The 19343-nt window shown below is 39.1% G+C and overlaps 2 protein-coding genes across 4 annotated transcripts in view; both read left to right on the top strand.

Moving 5' to 3' along the window:
• The window catches only part of BDP1 (BDP1 general transcription factor IIIB subunit), a 57146-nt gene extending 40463 nt beyond the window's left edge, over positions 1–16683 (top strand). For 2 of the 3 annotated variants that reach the window (XM_075741140.1, XM_075741139.1), the window contains exons 30-42: positions 59–95; positions 1923–2006; positions 2649–2880; positions 3857–4008; positions 4672–4792; positions 5389–5569; positions 6773–6833; positions 8392–8581; positions 10031–10247; positions 11127–11169; positions 12098–12395; positions 13692–13947; positions 14254–16683. In XM_075741140.1, the coding sequence (XP_075597255.1) occupies positions 59–95; positions 1923–2006; positions 2649–2880; positions 3857–4008; positions 4672–4792; positions 5389–5569; positions 6773–6833; positions 8392–8581; positions 10031–10247; positions 11127–11169; positions 12098–12395; positions 13692–13947; positions 14254–14382 (2001 nt within the window). In that variant the 3' untranslated portion in view covers positions 14383–16683. The remainder of the gene's footprint in view (positions 1–58; positions 96–1922; positions 2007–2648; positions 2881–3856; positions 4009–4671; positions 4793–5388; positions 5570–6772; positions 6834–8391; positions 8582–10030; positions 10248–11126; positions 11170–12097; positions 12396–13691; positions 13948–14253) is intronic. The other variant, XM_075741141.1, reaches the window with a different exon arrangement.
• An 873-nt stretch (positions 16684–17556) lies between these two features.
• Positions 17557–19343, top strand: part of MCCC2 (methylcrotonyl-CoA carboxylase subunit 2) — a 39165-nt gene continuing 37378 nt past the window's right edge. The window contains exon 1 of the mRNA XM_075739791.1: positions 17557–17787. Within this exon, the coding sequence (XP_075595906.1) occupies positions 17647–17787 (141 nt within the window). The 5' untranslated portion in view covers positions 17557–17646. The remainder of the gene's footprint in view (positions 17788–19343) is intronic.

The raw sequence follows: 19343 nt of genomic DNA, 5'->3' as shown, positions 1-19343 counted from the left end.
TTAAAATTGTGGACTTATTTTATATAGAACTTTGATATTGGGTTTTTTTTTATTTAAGGAAACAACAGTACATGAAAATCCAGAGGTGGACAAAGGTAAATATGAAATAATCTTGTTCATATCTTTTCCTGTGAACTTGCTACCAATACATAGTTATTCTTGCTGGATGTTTGGAGGTTTATATACCTTATAAAAAAACCTGCTTGTGAGATACTGGATGCTTTTATGTTTTGGAGATTTAAACCACTTTCTTTCTTACTGTTCTCTATCAAGCAGGGGGACCAAGCATTGCAAGGTTCTGTTTACCAAAGTCAGAACATGCCCTTTGTGGGCCCCGTCTGTAACTTTCCCGTGCTGTGGTTAGTTGTACAGGGAAAAGAGGAAACTTTGCAAATGCTTACTTGCAGCTTGCTTGATGTGTGACTGAGTGGTACAAAGAGTGGAGAGATTCATTGCTTTGTCATTTCTCTGACTTTAATATCCTAAACTGGTAAAGTAGCGTGTGTGACAGACCGTGATCACAGTCTTCCAGAAGTAAATATTCTTTCCATGTGAGATATGTTACAAACTTTTATGGATCTATTGATTTTTAGAATAGCTTTCAGTTTTAAATGTAAACACATTCTTAATACATCTTCCTAGGAAGCACTGGAAATGGAGTGGGCTACTGTCTTAGTTGAAGGAGGGGAACCCATTTTATTATTTCAATTTATTTCAGTACAATAGATTTGGAGGATGGAAATGTGTTGTCTAATATGACCAGTTAGTGATAGGCAAAGGGATGTATTCTGGCTAGAGATGAGGAATTGAGAGTCTAAACTGGGATATGGATCAACACTGTGGGTTATGGATTTCTGCGATTAAACTGTTACATCTTTCTTTTCTATTTGTGGTGGGTTGACTTTGGTCAACTGTGAGATGCCCACTCAGCTGCTTTCCCGCTCCTCCTCCTCAACAGAACTAGGGGAGAAAATAAAATAGAAATGCTCCTGAGTTGAGATAAAGACAAGGGGATCATTTATCAAAACAGACTCAACTTGGGGAAAACTAATTTAATCTATTGCTAAATAAAATAGAGTAGGATGGTGAGAAATAAAGACAAAAACTAAAACACCTTCTCGTCCCCACCTTCTTAGCCTCAACTTCACACTTTCATTTCCCACTGCGCTGCCTCCTCCTCCCAAGCAGCGCAGGGGGATGGGGAATGGGGGTTGCAGTCAGTTCCTAACACTTCATCTCAGCTGCTTCTTCCTCCTCATGCTTTTCCCCTGCTCCAGCGTGGCGTCCTTCCCATGGGATACAGTCACTCACAAACTGCTGCAGTGTGGGGTCCTTCCCACGGGGTACATTCTTTCAGGATAAGTCTGTTCCACCATGGGTCCTCTACAGGGTGCAGTTTCTTCAGGGAATATCTATGTGCTCCACCAAGGTCTCCTTCACAGGTTGCAAGAGCATCTCTGCACCCATGCATGGAGCATCTCCTCCCCCTCTTTCCTTACCAAGCTTGGTGTTCGCAGGGTTGTTTCTGACACTTTTTCCCTCGCTCTTCACTGCTGTGCAACATCTTCCCCTTTCTTAAATATGTTTCCCAAAAGTGCCACCATCTTGGCTGACAGGCTCAGCTGTATCCTGCAGTGGTCAGTTGGAACCAACTGTGTCCAGGGCAGCCCCCCTGCTACCCTGACCTTGCCACCTGTACCCAGTACACCATTAAAGGGAATCATGTTGCTGCTCAGTGTTTTTATGGTAGTTTGAATTTAGTGGATGAGAATTGCTGTCTGTCTACAAGTGTCTGGATCCATGAACAGGAACAATTAAAAAAACACGTACTTTACCGTATTGATCATAGTGTCAAATGCTTTTTGAATATGGGTAAGTGGGTTTCTGGTTAATATGCTTGTGCCTTTAACTTGTGTGAACAGGAATCAATGATGGAAGCACTGAAGCTGCCATGACTTTACTTGCAATGGGTGATCCAATGTTCCAGTTAAAAACAAGCACTGAAGGTATGATCTGATTTATGGGACAGAGCCTTGCTTGTACTTTCTGTGTCCACCTAAGGAGGGATGGAGCAGTGGCTGCAAAGCTCTTCCACATGCTGCTGCATAGCAGGAGGTCAAAAGTCTGTTACACTTTTAGTCCTGCTGAATTGTAATGCATAGTGAGACCAGGCAATGCAGGCTGGCTGGAAAAAGTAAGGCACCTTACTAGATACTGCCAATTGCATCGGTGTGGTAGAAAGATGTTTCTGAGACCTGTTTTAGGAAGGTTATGTTTGAATTAATCTTGTCACATAAATTGGACAAAGGAAAGGAATCAGTCTGAAATGACCGTAACTATCAGTGGTCTTTTCAGGCCTTTAACCTGAAACATAGCTTTTTTCACCTAACTAGCTACAATTTGAAATTACCTGCGTTTAGTTTAGCTTTTGATAGACTTTTATTTAGAATTACCTGTTTTCATTGGTTGAATGTTAGTTTTTGTGATCTAAGGACTGCATTTACCTGGGATTTGAATTTGCATCTTTGGAGAGTGCAGACTTTGTTAAATGAGGTTTGAAGTTGAACAGCTGTAAAATAGCTTTATGTACATCCCAAACCTGAGTCTTTTAAATTATGCTTTTCTCTTCTGTTTATTGTTTTAACCAGAATGGACACACATGTTACCCGTTCAAGATGAGTTGGACATGGCCAGTAGCGTTGTAACCCACGCCTACTCCAAACAAAATAGAACTCCTAGTCAGTATTTGCTTTCTTCAGACCCTTCCACCAAGGAATTGGTCCCCTCTGAGGATGAAAGCAACAGTAATGTAGAGGATCAAAGCACTCGTACAAGAATAGATGTTGAAGAATATTTTGAGAAAAATGCTACAGATACCAGGTTAAATTACTACTTCATTTTCTTTAGGGGGTGCGATCCTCTGACACTGCTTACTTCTGCTAGGTTCTTTCTGGCATTTTTACTGAATTGCAAGAAGTCTTGCTTTAGTGAAGGTTTTTCAGTTTAAGTAATTTGGTATGTAATCTGGAAATCCCCTCTTGTCTCTTTCTTACGACTTTTATGAGATGATGGTATGTAAGTTTGGGGATGTAGAAATTGTTTTTCACTCCTGAATTTAAGTTTACCCTGGGGAGAAAAGAATATTCAGACTTAGTTGGTATGGATCACTCTTAATTACCAAGCTTGTTTTCCCTAAGTACTTTACACCTAACCATGCCAAGGCAAATCGCTTAAGTGTCACTGCTGCTGTAGAATATAGATCAAAGATTTAGAGCAAAAGGATGTCAAGGATCTTCTATCATTATGTTTTTTAATGCTTTAACTTTTTTAATTTTGTTCAAGCATTTGTGAACGTTGAAACAGCTTGATGGAACACCTTTTCAGAAAAAATCTGCGGTGATCGTGTTGTATAATTTGAAAGACTATTTAACTTGTTGATTGCTTGAACAAATTAGCAGATTACAGTCCTCTGAAAAAATTATAATGAAAGATATTTTACCCTAACTCCAGTGTTCTTTTATTATATTATTAAGCAGAACTTACTACCATGTGATCAGTGTTAGAGTTCTGATCTTCTTATGTTTCTTAAATATTTCAATTATTCTTTTTTTTTTTTCTGTAGGTAGGGAACATGCTAGTTTGCGGTATACCTGCATGTTCCAGTTCCCAGATGATCTTTATTTTTTTGTTCTGCAAGCTGCAGCCTGTATTTCAACTCTTCGTCTCATCTGCTCTATCTCTCTTATCTCTTCTCTGCACAGTATCTTTGCTGGAAGTACTAATTTCATCTCACAACTAACTGTCAAAAATCAAGAACTATATTGATGGCATTTTTCCTTTTTACTTGCATTGATAGCTCTTTGCCTATGGTGAATAGTATGAGATTGACAGGAGGCAGACTCCTGAAGCCTGAGCCACACTTTGGAGTATTGAGGTCCAATGAAAACATAATTCAGAAGTCACTTAATACAAATGTACTTGTGGAACAACTAGAGCAAGTTCAAAGTGGTAAGCCTGTTTTTTATCCTAGGGTTCTGAAAATGATTTCTTCTGATGGATTCACATCTATTTATGAAATGAAACTAAGCTGAAAGTAGTTTTCACTTTCTGTTCATGTTCACAGATGATGCATCACCGCCGTAATATAGGGCATCCATTTATGGTATAGTTTTATACATAAGTATACTTTTCAGTATAAAATTAAATGAAATCTGAATAGCAGGTTTTTCTGTGCAGGTCGTAAATTACCTGGAAAGCCCTTAAATTACTGGACTGCCAATTACAGAAATACAGTACAATACAGTGTACTTTTTTCTATTATTACTGTCTTTCCCTTTTATTAAAACCAAAAGGGGAGATAATACTGAACTGTTTTGGTATTCTTAAAGCAGCTACAAAAAGACATGGTCTGACTCTTAATTACCTTCACATCACCGGCAAAATGCACAGCATACCAAAGGCAAGATGAGATATGTGTATATGTCTCATTTATAGAAGACAAGTACATATACAGCAAAATTGTTAATAATTTTGGAGTGTGGTTATGTATGCATATCTACATATATATACATTTTAATATACAAAAGCTTATGTGAAAATATAATATGAATATATATAAACATGCATACACACACACACAAAATTTTTAATTTTTATTCTTGCATATCTTAGAGTCTACAATCTTGAGAGGTACTGCAGAAATGCAGAAGGTGGGCCTAGAACAGGTCAGACTAGCTGCAGGTGATTCTTCAGATCTCCATGATTTTGCAACAAGAAGTATGGAACTTATCAAGTAAGTAGACAAAACTGAGAGGTAGGAAGAATAAGCACTTAATATGGAGTTTGTTCCTAAAGTCTCTTAAAATAGGCAGCTAAAGTGCATGTGTAGTATGCATCTGTGAAGGAAACAGTGTGCTTACAAATACCATTTATGTTTATGCACATAAATGTATGGTTTAGACTTTTAAGGTTTTTTCCTTGCTTGTTGTCCTACAGCTTTTGTAAAACATTAACTTATATTTGCTGTTTCAGAATTTAGTAATCATCTTGCTGCTTAATTGTTTCCCATGAAACTGTGTCTGAAAGGAAATGTTAAGGAATTGATCAATTTGGAAATGTTAATGAGCTTGTAAGGCTTCCTGCTCGGTCATGCATTTAGTAGTAAAGTCTCAATTAGTGGTGTTAGGGAGGCTTCTTCCTGAAATACTTTATGTAGACTTGTTCAAAGAATATACATTTTGTTTGGTGGAATGATGCAGTTTTTTTAATCAGTGCCCTGTTTCTCTGTAACTACATAAGCTTCATATTAATAAGTAATTATACAGAATTTATCCCATGCACAGGGTATCTTGGTATTGGTTTCAAGTTAACTGGATATATACCTTACAGAACAGAGGTGAGAGATGCTTGTGAAAATTCAGGAGAATTAAGACCTGTAACTGCATCACCAAAACCTGAAAAATCTCATCTTGGACTAGAGGATTATCCAAATCAAAGTTCTGTGGATGGAATTCCTGAGCAAAATCCTTGTCCTCCTGAGCACAGTATATGCACAATCAACTTTACTCAGGTAAAGAACTTAATTTTAGGTGCCCAGTTTCTGAAATTCTGTAAAGGAAGAGGTTTTCAGTGCAAATGTACTCACCCATTTTAAAGACCTGGTACTTCAGCTGGTGAATGAATTTTTCCTTTTTGCAAAGGCATAACCAAACTTAATCTTTCAGACACACTTAATCTTTACAAGCCTCAGTTTATAGCATTTCAGCAATAAGTGATAAATACATTAGCAAAATTTTGAGCAATTTTTTAAAGAGTTTTGATGGAAGAAGTTACCTAGGACTCATGTATTCATTCAGTCTGACCTCTTACTGTTATATTTGTTTAAATTAAAATTAAGTTAAAATGTCACTGCCAGACACAGCATTTTGATTGTCACCTTCATTTGCTTTGTTTAAAACAAACTTCATATTTTGCTGTACTCTTTCCCATTTATTTCAAAACCCACTGAAGTAGTTTACATATATATTATCACAGACAAACAGTATGTCTTTCACATCCATTTCTTTGCAGCGGTTTGTGTATCCCTCTTCTAGTAAACAAGAAGTATCTTATTTCTTCATGAGACAAAAGGTTCATTCTCAGTTCCCTCAGGTTTTCCAGTGTTGCCTGAGATCAATGTAGATGCAGGTAGGGTGGAACAGCTGATGGGTAGTAGCTTGTTTCCCCAGTGCAACCTGTTGATGTGTCAAGGCTGATCTCATGCTAGAATGAGGTACAAGAATGATTTGGCTCTTAGAGGATTGGCAGAGAGTGTGAGAAGAAGGAAGTTGCAGTGGAGTATTCCTGGTTTTAGCAAAGGTACATGCCATAAAAGGGAAGGGATAGATGAGTTGCAGAGCTTGGTGTTTTTCTTTGGTACTCAGTGGTTTTGTAATTGTTGGGGGAATTTGTGTTAGTGCCACTGAGCAATTTATTATGTGAGTCATCTCTGACAGAGTTGTGCTGTAGGAAGTATAAATTTATTTTGACAAACCATCAATACAGACAATGAGCTGCATATAAATTTTATATTGCCCAAGTGTTTCTTGTCCTTGTCAGGCTAATATCCTTCAACCTAGCATAACTAGAAGTAAAAGCTGACAAAATGCCATTATGATGATGTCACTAGATTTTTTAGCTCTTCAGCATTTGACATGCTTTGTTTCTTCCCTGTTTTTTTGGATTTATTTCTCAGATTTATTAACTTGTTTTATTTCAAATGTGTTATTTCTAGAAGGAAGCTTGTGCTCAGGATCCTCAACAGCAATGCATAAGCAGCACAGAAGAGACTTCAGGTATAATCTGCTAATATTATAAGTTAGCTAAAAGCTCACAGTTGTGTATCTTGCAGTTACACAAAGAAGAATAAAAGAAATGTAAAATATTTTCACCGACATGATTAATCAATCTATTTCATTAACAAAAATAATGACCCACAGCACAGTGCCATTCCCCTTGCTAGCCTCTTATCGTTACATTTCATTAACACAAACTAGACTGGGGAACTTTTTGAATGGCACTTCATTAAGTTTAAATATCAGTGGAAGGGCAACTTCTTGCTCTCTTCTCCCTGCTGTGAGTGCCTGCTGCCTACCTGGTGCTAGCTTTAGCAGTTGTTAGAGCCCTTTATGAGCCTCTGACTCACGTATCTGTCAAAAATTGAAGGTGACAGAGGGACAGAACCCATGTAGTTTTCCACTGGCTTTGTGAGCTATAATGGCTCATGAAGCTGTTGAGTGAATGCCAGCATCAGAGTTGGGTGAGTAGGAGGGCTGGACTATGCAAGTATGGAGCAGGGGAGAAAGGAAAAGAGTGGAAGAAAAAGGAAGAAAACAACCAGACTTCCCTCTTTAGCTGTAGTGAGTCAGCAGATTAACTCCTAACTGATCAGATGTGATTAAAGGTATGAAGGTGATGGCTGCTTTTCCCTAAAACAAATTGAAATGGAGCTAGTGTGGAACCAGTCTTGTGTAAGGTATGGGAAAATCACTGTGTCAGAAGCCCACAATACTTTATGTGGAAACTGCAGTCTAAAGTTGTAACTCCTGAGCATGTGCAAAAGATAGGGCTAATACTTCTTAGACATCTGTTGTCATGCTCCATTATTGCAAGGATCTTGGGATGGAGCATCTTAAATCATCTTTAATTAGATAAAGAACCAAAGTGAGTTGAGGGTGGAATAACAGCAGCTTTACATCATCAAGCATGAGAGCTGTCTTAAATAATGGAGCAGCACCGTTGTTTTCCATCTTTTGAAAACTTTACAAATGTTCTCTCCTTAAATTCATTCTAACGGATGGCAGTTGTCAGTTATCTGTTAATGTCCATCTGTTGACTAAATTATTTCTATTTTTCATTTATTAAATTCAAGACTATATTTCTCAGGTCCTTTTCTAAAAGCCTGCAGTGAGGGCAAAAGTCTTTGTGTGTACCATCAAAACAGCAGACTCCTGCCATTTAAAGAAGTAACTCTTAATACCTGACAGTTGCAATTGAAGGCAGAGGGCCATTTGACCACCATTACACAAGTTTAATTAAACTGCAAATTGTTCTTTAATGCTAGAACACTCATTAAAAAGCTCCATCCCTCCTAGGCATTTTTAATAATCTTCATTCTGAATGGTAGTCAGGCCTCCACTGCAATGAATAGGCTCCAGGGGGTGACAATGCGTATCTCATCTAAGAGGGAAGGAAGTGTATTGTCTCGAGAATATTCCCAGTGCCGTTTTCTGTGGAGAAATGAGTGCCTAAAATTTAATTACTCAAGGTAGGGAGAGCATGAAGAGAACAGTGAAATTTCAAATTTGAATAACAGGTTTTTGTTATTTCTTTATTTCCCTGAAAAAATTATAGTAGTGAACGATGATCACAGATGTCCAGAGGAGGAACAGACATTCATTTTAACATTGGTGGAAATACCAGCTGACTCAAAAGAGTTTGATGCATCTGCTTTGCTGGAACAAACTTCAGAACCATTACTACCAGCCCCAATACTTATCAGCCCAATAAATGCAAGTGAAACAGGCGTGAATGAAGAGGAGAGGTAAATGCTTTATTTTTGAGCAAAGCGAAACACTTTTTCTGAATCTTGATTGTTCCCTGAATGTGCGTTACAGCTTAGAACTTTTCAAAAAAAGAAATGCAAGAGGAAATAACTTTGGCAGACTGGTCAGAGAATTAAGAAAGTGAAAAAGGTGTAATCAGATTTGAGAAAATTCTCATCAGTGGTTTAAAGTCAGTGTTTTAGTTAGCTGAGATTTTGATGTCAACCTTAATTCTGATTTATCCTTCAGAGCAAGTCTTCCTTTTTAGTAGAAGTCATTTGTCCAGCCTGAGTCTATTCTGCCATGGATACTCTAGACTGAAAAGTAATTTAAATGAAAAATCTAAGCAGGTTTGCATTTTTACAGTACTTTAATGTTTTTGTGAAGTAGTTGTTTATTAATAGGTCTTCCAGATTTTTAGTATAGATGGTCTTCTGGAGAACATGATAAACAGTGAACATAAAATCAGATACCATTCTCTTGAGTTTGTGCCTTGTTTGAAAGCCAGAAGAGCTGAAAAAGCAAACAAATGAATTACTCAAGAGAATAATAGCTGGTGTGCAGTAATGTGATGGAGGGGGATTGAGTTCCCTTTACAAGGAGTACTCCTCAATGCAGTGTAACGAACTTATTTCAACATTCAGTTGAACTAAATCTCCTGGTCAGTTTGGGAGGAAAAAAAAAAACATCAAAGGAAAAAGACATTCTGAAGAATAGGAAGTGTTGCAAAGTTGTAAAAAAACCTATTACTATATTAATGTAAGTCCTCAGATCATAACTGGAGGTGTGATGCAATTCCACATCATTGTGGAGGACCTTGCCCTGTGACATCAGATGTTAATGTCATTCCCTTAGTTATTGAAAGGATAGGTCTTCGAGTGAATTTTGGCTACTCAATGAATTTTGACTACACCACATAAGAATTCTAACTCCTATCCAATTACTGATGATAGACAGAATTTCTGAGAAGCAGAGTTAGGGTACCTCTTCTGTCTCACTGTCCCTTGTTGCTTTACCCTATTTCCCTTTAGTCTCTGCTGCTTCCCTAGATGTCGTGCTGTCTTTTGAGATCATACTGGGAGGGGGTAGAAGGGTGTGGTGATGAAGATTCAACTAGCGTATAAAATAATACTGTATTTTAGGATTTTCTAGGGCAGCAGCTAGTCAGTTGTCATAGTTTTACGTTTTATGAAAATACCAACTGGAGTTCAAATAGAACAGCTTCTAAAGTAACTAGATTCAATTATGACTGGAAAAATTCAATTCTCTGACTTAAGATAGCACAGCAAAATGTTTCTTGGTAGTAAATAGTACATTTGAAGTTAATATTGATATTAAGCAAGAAAGAGTATTACCATAGATCCATTTGTAATTTCCATACAGAAATGTTACACAAGGTAAATTTTGGCTTCTTGTACAGTCACACTAATGACTTTAAATATAAACAGCATTGGATCCTTGACAACTGCAGCTGATGAATTTGCTGCACCTTTAAACAGCAGTTTGGAAACGAAACAACTAGGGAGTGCATCAGTAGAGCCCGTCCCAAATTTGCAGACAACTCAGAAAAGGTCAGCTGCTGAGCTTGAAGAGAATGATTTTCCTCCTGCCAAGAAAACTCTGTCTACTATTGTAGTGGAAGATAACTTCGAAACCACTTCCAAGGTGAGATAGTAATTTGGTGAGTCTTTGTGCATAGTGTAGATGCATAACGTAATAGAACATTTTAATTATGTTTATTGTTTAACAATGTCATTTGCTTAAAAATGTGTGCTGCTAGTACAACTTAAATGGAAAATCACCACCCATAGACTGCTTTTTTGTTTTGAATTCTACAACAGGTTTTGGGCTGTTGATTTAATGTTAATTTTTTTGAGAATCTGTAGGCTTTCAGGTTTTTTAGTGGGCTTCCTAGTAGGCAGACTGGTAATATGTCTTCGTTGGTTGATTCTCCGCACCCTTTCCAACAATGACATTGCAGGGAGGGAAACTCTGGATGACTGGTAGGTTCACTGAACGATGTTACGATTCCTCATGGTGACTGTTGCATGAAGAAGTTGTTAGATATGTTCCTACCATTATTTTAACATAGTGGGTATTAGTTTAAAAGAACAAGCAGCAAAGAAGAACTGGGCAGCTTGTTTCCAGCTTCCCTCTGTGCTTTTAAAATATGACCAAGCTTGTGGCAGTGACTACCATTCATTTTTGTGAGTAGGCTAAGATTGTGCAGTGTGTCTGGGTGAGGGAATGGGTGATAATTTCCCACATGATTCAGAGAGCTTTTCTAGGAAGAACTGGATAACAATCCTCTTCTTTCTTTGACCTCTCATCTTGACATCCTTGTCTTGAGTCATTTGCCATAAGAACACCTTGAAAAGCCTGCTCAGGAAATGAGTTAAGTGATGAATGATACTATACTGAAGATACAGTCTTCTGTATCACTCCTGTTCTTAGAACTGTACACAAGTGATAGGACTTTATCAACTTCATTGTCCCTTCTGTATTGAGAGAAATAACTTTTTTTTTTTACTTTTTTAACTGCAGGGTTATTCAATTAAATCTACAAATGCTCCAATGATAGCTTCTGGTAGGTAAACTTAAACTTGTAAAACAAAGTATAATGAATGTAAATGCATAATACATCACAGTGTAATACTGGCTGTCATTGTGCTAAATAGTCTTGTCTGAGGCTATCTACCATAAAAGTAGAAACAAATTTTCCTGGTAATACCCTAATACCATCATTACATATTTTCTGCTATAAACTAGATGTGTTGGATTACGTAACTGGGTGTTAATTTAATAATGGTTCTAAAAACATTGCTGCAGCTAGTCTATTTGTGAAGTTTGGTAATTTTTTTGGACTAAACAGGATATCTTCTCTAAAGCAAGTATTTCCACCTGTTGGAAAGCACTGATAACTAAAGGTATTAACAGGTATTGTAACCATACTATGCCAAAATATTTCATTTTTATTTTATTTTGTATTTGTCTTTAACAAAAAATATATGCACAATGTAATTGTTTGAAAGCTTAATCTGCCTCTGAAGAATCAGAGGGAAAGTAGAATTGCTGAAAATGCAGTCTTCAGTGATCTGAGCCTGTGAGGGGTTGAGGAACTTCTTTTTGGTCCTGAAAAAGACTTCAGAGGGAAATTGTGGAAGCTTAAACAGCTGGATGACTTGACAAAGTTCTATGGTGTGGTGTAAAGGATTGGGGCAGGTGTGTGTGAGGGGGGTGGTTGTGCTGTAAAACCGCCTTTCTACCAGCTTTTCCAGCTTTCCTCCATGACATCTGTAATATCTTACAGACTTTTTAAAAGTAGATCTTGAACATTTAATTTTTAGTGGTGATTTCAAAAAATAAAGTGACAAAAAAACCGAACAAAAATTCAGCCCTTGTTTTCTAATGGTGCAAGCCGTCTTAATATCACACGCATCTTTTGGGCTGTTGTGTTACCACTGAAGTTAAGTAACTGAAGTCCTTGCTTGAATTATTCTCAACTCCTTTTACAGGGAATCCTGTTCAAAAAACAGAGGCTTCAGCAAAAGAAAAAGTACTTACGTCTGTGTTGGTGTCTGAGTCTATGTCACCACTGTCTGAGAGAAGCCAGCTTGAGGAGACTTTAGAGAACTTAGGGAAAGCACCACTTGAGAATTCAGCATTCAAACAGGAAGATGAGATGACATCTGGATTAACTTCTGACAGAAAAGAAGAAATAAGTGGACAAGGAAAGCAGGCGGATGTGCATGATTCTAGACAGTTGGAACATACTGGAAGCCTAGCATCATCTTCAAAAACTCCATTACTCAGGTATTTATTAAATAATGTTTTGTCAGCCTTTTTTCCATATTGAGGTTTTTATATCCTTTTTCCACTTAGTATTACAAGAAGGGCAGTACTGTTGTTGGTGACCTACATGGCTAAGAGTTACAGTATCTGTCCTCTTCAGCAAAGTAGAAAGGATCAAACTGTCCACTTTGGAATTTGAATTATTTTGACCATTAAATGAGCAGACGGACCAAAGGACACTACCTACGTATGGTATGTCTATTTAGACACTGACAGATGCCTCTTATGAGACTGACATCCATTGGCTGTGATACGGATTTAGGGTAATTGTTGTTTTCCTTAGCTCAGTCTAATGTTGTGATATATACACCCATCCACTTTTGATTTTTGTCCTTCTGCCAGAAAGATTTGTTATTGGATTTTTAGGACTAACTTCAGATGTGTCATTTCCCCAAAGGAATTTCAGTCTTGACAGCTCAGAGGATATTCCTCTTATCTATCCATCTGACTGTGGATTTTCAATATACTTTTCTATAATGTTTAAGTATACGAGTTCCTGCTTTCTATTGCTCTTGCGCTCACTGCTTTTGATTGTGATGCTCCACTGGCCTCTTCTGATCCTGTCGTTTATTGTGCTCGTGTGAGTACCAAAACTGGTTATGTATACCTAGGACAGCCACAGCAGTTGGGTAATGGTGCATTAACATCAGAATCCTTGCCTTAAAGTTTACTTTCTAAGTTGTAAACTCTTAACAATATGAAAAGTTGATACTCTCTGTGCCTCCCTCATCACTGTGACTTCCGTAAGTTCACTGGTACTAGGTATGATGCTATTAATAGGCTGAAACCCTGCAGCAGATAGTCTTCTTTCTGGTGTTTAAGACAGTCTGCTGTGGTGCCATCCTTGGGAATCAGGGTTTTTTTTCCATTGGTTACATGAAGAGTGCTCTTTTCAGTTCATTCTTTAGGAGTATGTCTCCATTCCTCTTGGAATATTTCTGAAGATCTGGTAGCTTGTTACAGGCTCTGGTTTAGTAGCAAATAGTAGGTTCCTGTTGTCAGGGTTGGAAATTGTCATTGGAAATGTTGGAAATGTTCTCTGTAACTCTTCGAAAAACTCTTGTGCCAGAATATTCAGTAATACAAAAGCTTTTCTCAGAATTACTTTTTTTTCTCCTTAGGGTTTTCATAGATTTTGGACATGTGTGTTTGTTTCCTGTGTAGTGAATTGGACTCCTGCAATACTATTTACCTCTTCCTTTTATGGAGCAATCCTATGACATCCTGTCTGTATTTGTCTGTATTTGTTTTGAACAGGGGTGGACGAAAACCATTAGGATTTTTATCTTTAATTTGCAAAAAAAGTAGGTCTGAATCTGCACAAGATACCAAAGGGAATAGAGGGAAGATCCAAAAACCTCGGATTGTGACTCCAAAGATTGTGCCTCCAAGGCGAAGTCTAAAAAAGCCCACTCCATCCACTAAGGATGATAGGGAATCTTGTTCCCTTCCCTCTACAAGCACATCATCATCTGTGGAGTATCAGAATGTAGCTGCTGATGCTGCAGTTATGGTATGTGTTTACTTTGAACGCCCTTGCATTTTTGAGATGTGAAGAACAGTGAATCGTTTCAGGAGTGGGTAGGTGGGTATGTAGTGTTCGTGTTTTGAGAGACGTACCTGCTCCACTGAATAAATCCTGACTAGGAAACTTGGAAGGGAACTAAGTTGGCTTTCCTCTGCACTTCTTTCCCATTTTCAGTAAACTCTGAATTTTATGTCTAAACTTCCCATCTAAATTGCAAGCTCAAGTGCACGCACACGTGCGCGCACACACATATTAAGACTGTTAAGAATAGCCTTTTCTTTTTTCTATTAGGTTCCAAGTAACAAACCATCTAAGAAGCCACCCCTTTGTGCTAAAGATCAAGAGAAGGAAGAAGAGCCAACCAGAATCTCGGAGTATTTTTTCAGTGACATCTTTATGGAAGTGGATGATGCAGAATAGCAAATTGACTTTATAAAACCTGGGATCTGAGAGTATAATGCAACAAGAAAAGAGTATTTTTTAAAAGTTCTGATGTTCATTATGCCACACATAATGTCAGCCGAGCTGTTAATCAATTCTGTAAACATGAAATGGCTTCCTTCTGAAGCAACCTGGATACTTTTAAAATGTTCACATCTAAACCACTACGTTGATGTCATTGGACCAGACCAGCGGCTGCTGGCTTATAGTTTCACTTGTTTAGATGCTGATAATGGATGCATGACTATCTTCCAGAAAAGTGTGATGAAAAAATGCTTAATCTTGTGACAAGTAGCTCTCTGAATTTTAATGCTAAAGCTTGTGGTACTGATTATACAAGTTCTTTACTTCTTTTTGTGAAGTATGTTATGTTAGTGTGTTAGAAGGAGGAATGAACTTTTTATGTGTAGTGTGATCTCTGTAGATCAGGATGCAAATACTGGAAGCAGTGTAGTAAATACATAAATCTGTTCAGCACTGCACATATTTTTATTAGCATCTACATATAACATATTTTTGTAAGAGTTTTTAATTACATAAATTAGAAGATCCTAACCTGAAAAACCAAATGGGTTTACTTCCTTAAAAATGTATTGAGAACAACCAGAAAAACACAATTTACTAAAAGATGCTACACAATGTTTATCTTTGTAACTGTCCTATAGGAATGGGAGGAAGAGGTTAATGTTTACTAGTATAAATGCTAATTTCCTCCTAAATTTGAAAACAAGGGGATAAATACCATTTCTGTTCCTTGGTTTTATGTGTAGGTGTTTATATTGCTGCTGACTTCCTTGGCTTCCTTTGTGCAAAGTAGCACAAAGAGATTGGATTTAAACCATGACTATACAACATGGTTGCTTTGAGGATTTGCTGCTTTGAAGCAGTTGAATTTGAATGGTTTTCCTCATGTTGCATGTTTACTTGTACTGTAACTTGCTATAAAATGCTGCAGTAGCTTTAGATTTTAGTCTAATTTTTTACTTGCCTCATCAAGAAGATTGTCTTGATGAGTTAACAAGGTTCATGCAATCTCAAAGTCAGGTGGTCACTAAAAGATTCAATATTTATTCTGAAACTCCTTATTACACAAAAATGAGTGTGTAGATGTAGTAGTCTAATTTTTTTTCCTGTTACTTAATACCAGCAGGTTACTTTTGCAAAACAAATTATTTATTATGAAAGTGAGACTGATGTTGAAATGGTAGTGTTACACTCTCAAGAAACCTACCTTCAGCTTTGGACTGGGTAATCATTTACTGGCAAACATTTTCATATAAGTATCTCGTTAGTTTTTAAATACTTGGTGAAGCTTGAGAATGTTTGCCTTTTAGGAAGTTATTAGCAAGGCTTCTGAAGAAGTCTTTAATACTTTGTCAATAAGGAAATTTCACAGAAAAGCTACTGTTACTGCAAATTGCTATGTTATCAGGCCTCTGTCAATCAAATATGGCTAGCAGCAGTATCGTCTTGGTGATGGGAAAGGGACTAACAGTCCCAGTGTAAAGCAACTTACTTGAAAGCATACTGTCAACCAAAAAACATTAAAAAAAAACCACCACGAACAACATTTCTGTTCAGACAGTATCTTGTGCTCTGCCTAATCCATTTAACTTGAAATGTTTATCTAAATATTGTCTTACTGTAAACATTATGAAATAGATTAAGCTATACATAAAGCTCTATGTATTGTATGTCTTGTAGATATTATTTTATATATGAAACTGTTTAGTTCCTGATACATGTGGCATGTTTAAATCACTTGCACTGATAGAGCCTGAAAATAGATTTGTTGGGAGTGACTATAAAATAATTGCCCTAAGTACTTTCTGAAGTGATAACCATTCTGCATTTAGTTGCGTATATTTTAGCTTGCATTCATATTACAAGGAAGAAAAAAAAAAAACAACAACCTATTTCATTACTAAGATGTAAGGTGCCTTATCCCTTGTTAATTGGGGCTATGCATTTTTCCCCCTGCAGTAAATCACATGCACTTTGTTAGAGGATTTTTTTTTTTTAAGAACAAATTTAATTTTAATAGAGATAACACAATTTTGTGTTCTGTTTTGTGTATGAAAGTTTTATAATAGTGAAGGATGTAAGAAAAGGTCATTGAAATCTCAATGCCTATTAGTTTAGCATTTTTACGAAGATGTGGCATAGGACTGGTTTGCTTGGAGTTGTTTGACACCCTGTATCATCACATATAAGCTTTCTGTTTCAAAGAAAGTACTTGTATTCTGTATGTAACTTATGTTAATAAATTATTTTATATTACTTATGTTTCCATTTCTTAGAATATCAGTTGCAGTCTTTAAATGCTCATAGCTATAGTAAGTTAACTTACTATAAATGAATGGCTAGGCTTCTGGCTGCAACCCTGCTTGTATGGTGGTGACAGGATAGGAGAGGTGCTCCAGCCCTCTGATCAGCTTCGTGGCCTCCTCTGGACTCACTCCAACAAGGCCCCCAGAGCTGGACACAGTACTCCAGGTGGGGTCTCACCAGAGGGGAGTAGAGGGGCAGGATCACCTCCCTTGACCTGGTCACACTTCTTTTGATGCAGCCCAGGACACGGTTGGCTTTCTGTGTGGGTTTGGTTTTTGTTTTAGAATAGGGCTTAATTTACATGGTATCTGGCTTCCCAGTGCTACCTCAACATAAATACTATAGCCTTGTTTTTAAACAATAAAACTGGGATGCTGGAAAACAGCAAAGCTTTCAAACGAGGAAGCAACTCAAGGAAAGAGGATTTTAAAAAATCTGCTACTATTATTGTGGCATCTCAGCAGTTCTGCAGTTAAAGACAGAACCTCCACATTGCTAAGAATGGCAAGGGCTTTTCTGCGTTGCACGAATATGCAATCCTGTCTGTAAAGTGAAGTGTACCAACAAAATTCTTTCAAAGGGAGCTCTTCGGCATTAACTTGCATCTAGGGCCACGGCGACTGAATGGAGCACGCAGCTGTGGTATGAAGGGAAAGGATTTTGCATTTTACGAGTTTAATTCTCAAAGTCACCCCGCGAGCGGCGGGACGGAGCGGGTGGAGGCCGGCGCTAGGCCGCGGGGCTGGCGGAGCCGGCCTGCACTGATACCCTGACGGGCAGCGCTGGACGCGAGCGGCCTGGCCCCAGCGACCGGGGCCCCGCTCCGTTCATTGGCTGCGGCGGGGGGAGTGGCGGCGGCAGGCCTGAGACGGCCAGCTCGGCTCGGCTCAGGCTCGGTTCGGTTTGGTTGCCATGCTGCTGAGCCCGGCACGGCTGCTGGGCCCTTGGCGGCTGCTCCGCCGCGCGGCCGCCGCCCCGCCCGCCCGCGCCTACCGCAGTGAGGCGGTGGCGGCGGTGGGCTCCCGCCCCGACGCGGGCTCCGCACTCTACCAGGTAGGCCGGCCCGGGCGGGCCCGGCTCCCTCTGCCCGATGGGCCGCAGGCCGCAGAGGGGAGGCTCCGGCGGGCGGGGGCCACCTCCCCGTGCGGCGGGGCTTGGGGGCGGGCAGCGGTGCCGAGCACCGGGGACCCGCGGGAGTCAGGGGCTGGCCTTCCCGCAGCCAGGCAGCGGCGGGGCCTTGCCTGCCCCTACCCGCCGGCGGCCGGCGTGGGAGCGGGCCGGAGCGCGGCCACTGCCGACCTTCCCGGCTTGTCCCGGCCCGCGGCTCGGCCGCACTCCGCTTCCACGCCTTAGTTGTGATAAACCTGGCGGTTGTTGAGGGAAGCCCCCAGCCGTGAGGCGCGGCCTGCGGGTAGCGCCCCGGGGCTGCGGGAGCTCGGGGTGCTCTGCCCGGGACCGTGCGCGGGAGAACAAAAACAAAACGGGGGTACGTGGGCTCTGAATGAAAGCACAACAGTGGCGATTGCATAGCTGGTAGTGTAGTGGCCGTTCAGTGTACTGGTGTGTGGTAAACATGAGCCTCTGTGAGTCAGCCCCAGGTCACCGTGCACGCAGGCCAGGTTTTACAGTGCTGCTCCCCCTCTCACGCTTATTAAATGCCAAGTTCTGTTTATTTCATTCAGGCCGAGTGTACAAGTACCAGTGGGTTTGTGTCATCGTCTGCCTCATTACGGATTTTTTTTTTTACACTTTTAATCAGAATGCCAGTTCTTACTGCATTTTCGATTTTGAAGAGCTGGTTGATATGGTACGAATGAGGTGGAGACAAGGAGTTTGTAGGTGGTTGGAGGTGGTGCCTGATGATTTCAAAGTCAGAAATTTTCTAGTGTTCTGCGAATTGATTCCTGAGTTGAAGACAGGTGGAATAGTTTTATAAAGTTATGGGCATGCCTCCAGAAAACATGATAGCAGCAGAAAGCATTTTTGAGGAGAAGGATATGGATAGGTGAACTTTCAGTTGTCGTTATGAAGAGAACAGTACTTGTATCTGGTGTAAATCATTTTAAATGGGGCATTATTAGCATCATCATATTCAAGATAAAAATCATGTTTACATTTAGGCTGAGGAAAACATAGTTTTGGGTGTGGATCAAAACTGGTAGGAGGGTATGTATTTGTTTTCAGATTTGTTCCAAGTGAAATATCAAACAGCAAGTGAAGCAACAAGTATTCGTACTGAAATATTTCCTAAATAGTTCCTTTGGGACAGAAGTTAGATGATTGAAACTTCTGTGAAATTTCAATTTGTGTATATATCCACACACATACAAAGTGTGTGTATATATATGTGTGTATATTCATATTTTGCATACAAAAAAGTAATATTTTAATGAATGTGTTTACTCAGCTAAGCTGTCACGGCATTTGCATTTGTTTGTGTGTACCTTTCAATCTCAAACAAAAAGCAAAGCTTTTTACTTTTTTTTTAATGTTCATGTGTTTTGGCAGCAGTTTCCAATGGGATGTCAAGACAGGAAAAGTTTGCCTAGCTGTGCTAGACAAGCCCACTTACTTGGATTCATCTGCTACGTCATTCAAGCAGTAAAATA

This window comes from Balearica regulorum, chromosome Z (assembly GCF_011004875.1).
Source record: "Balearica regulorum gibbericeps isolate bBalReg1 chromosome Z, bBalReg1.pri, whole genome shotgun sequence".
In the NCBI taxonomy this organism is placed as follows: Eukaryota; Metazoa; Chordata; class Aves; order Gruiformes; family Gruidae; genus Balearica; species Balearica regulorum.
Note: the sequence above shows the minus strand (reverse complement) of the source record. Positions and strands in the feature narration are given on the sequence as shown.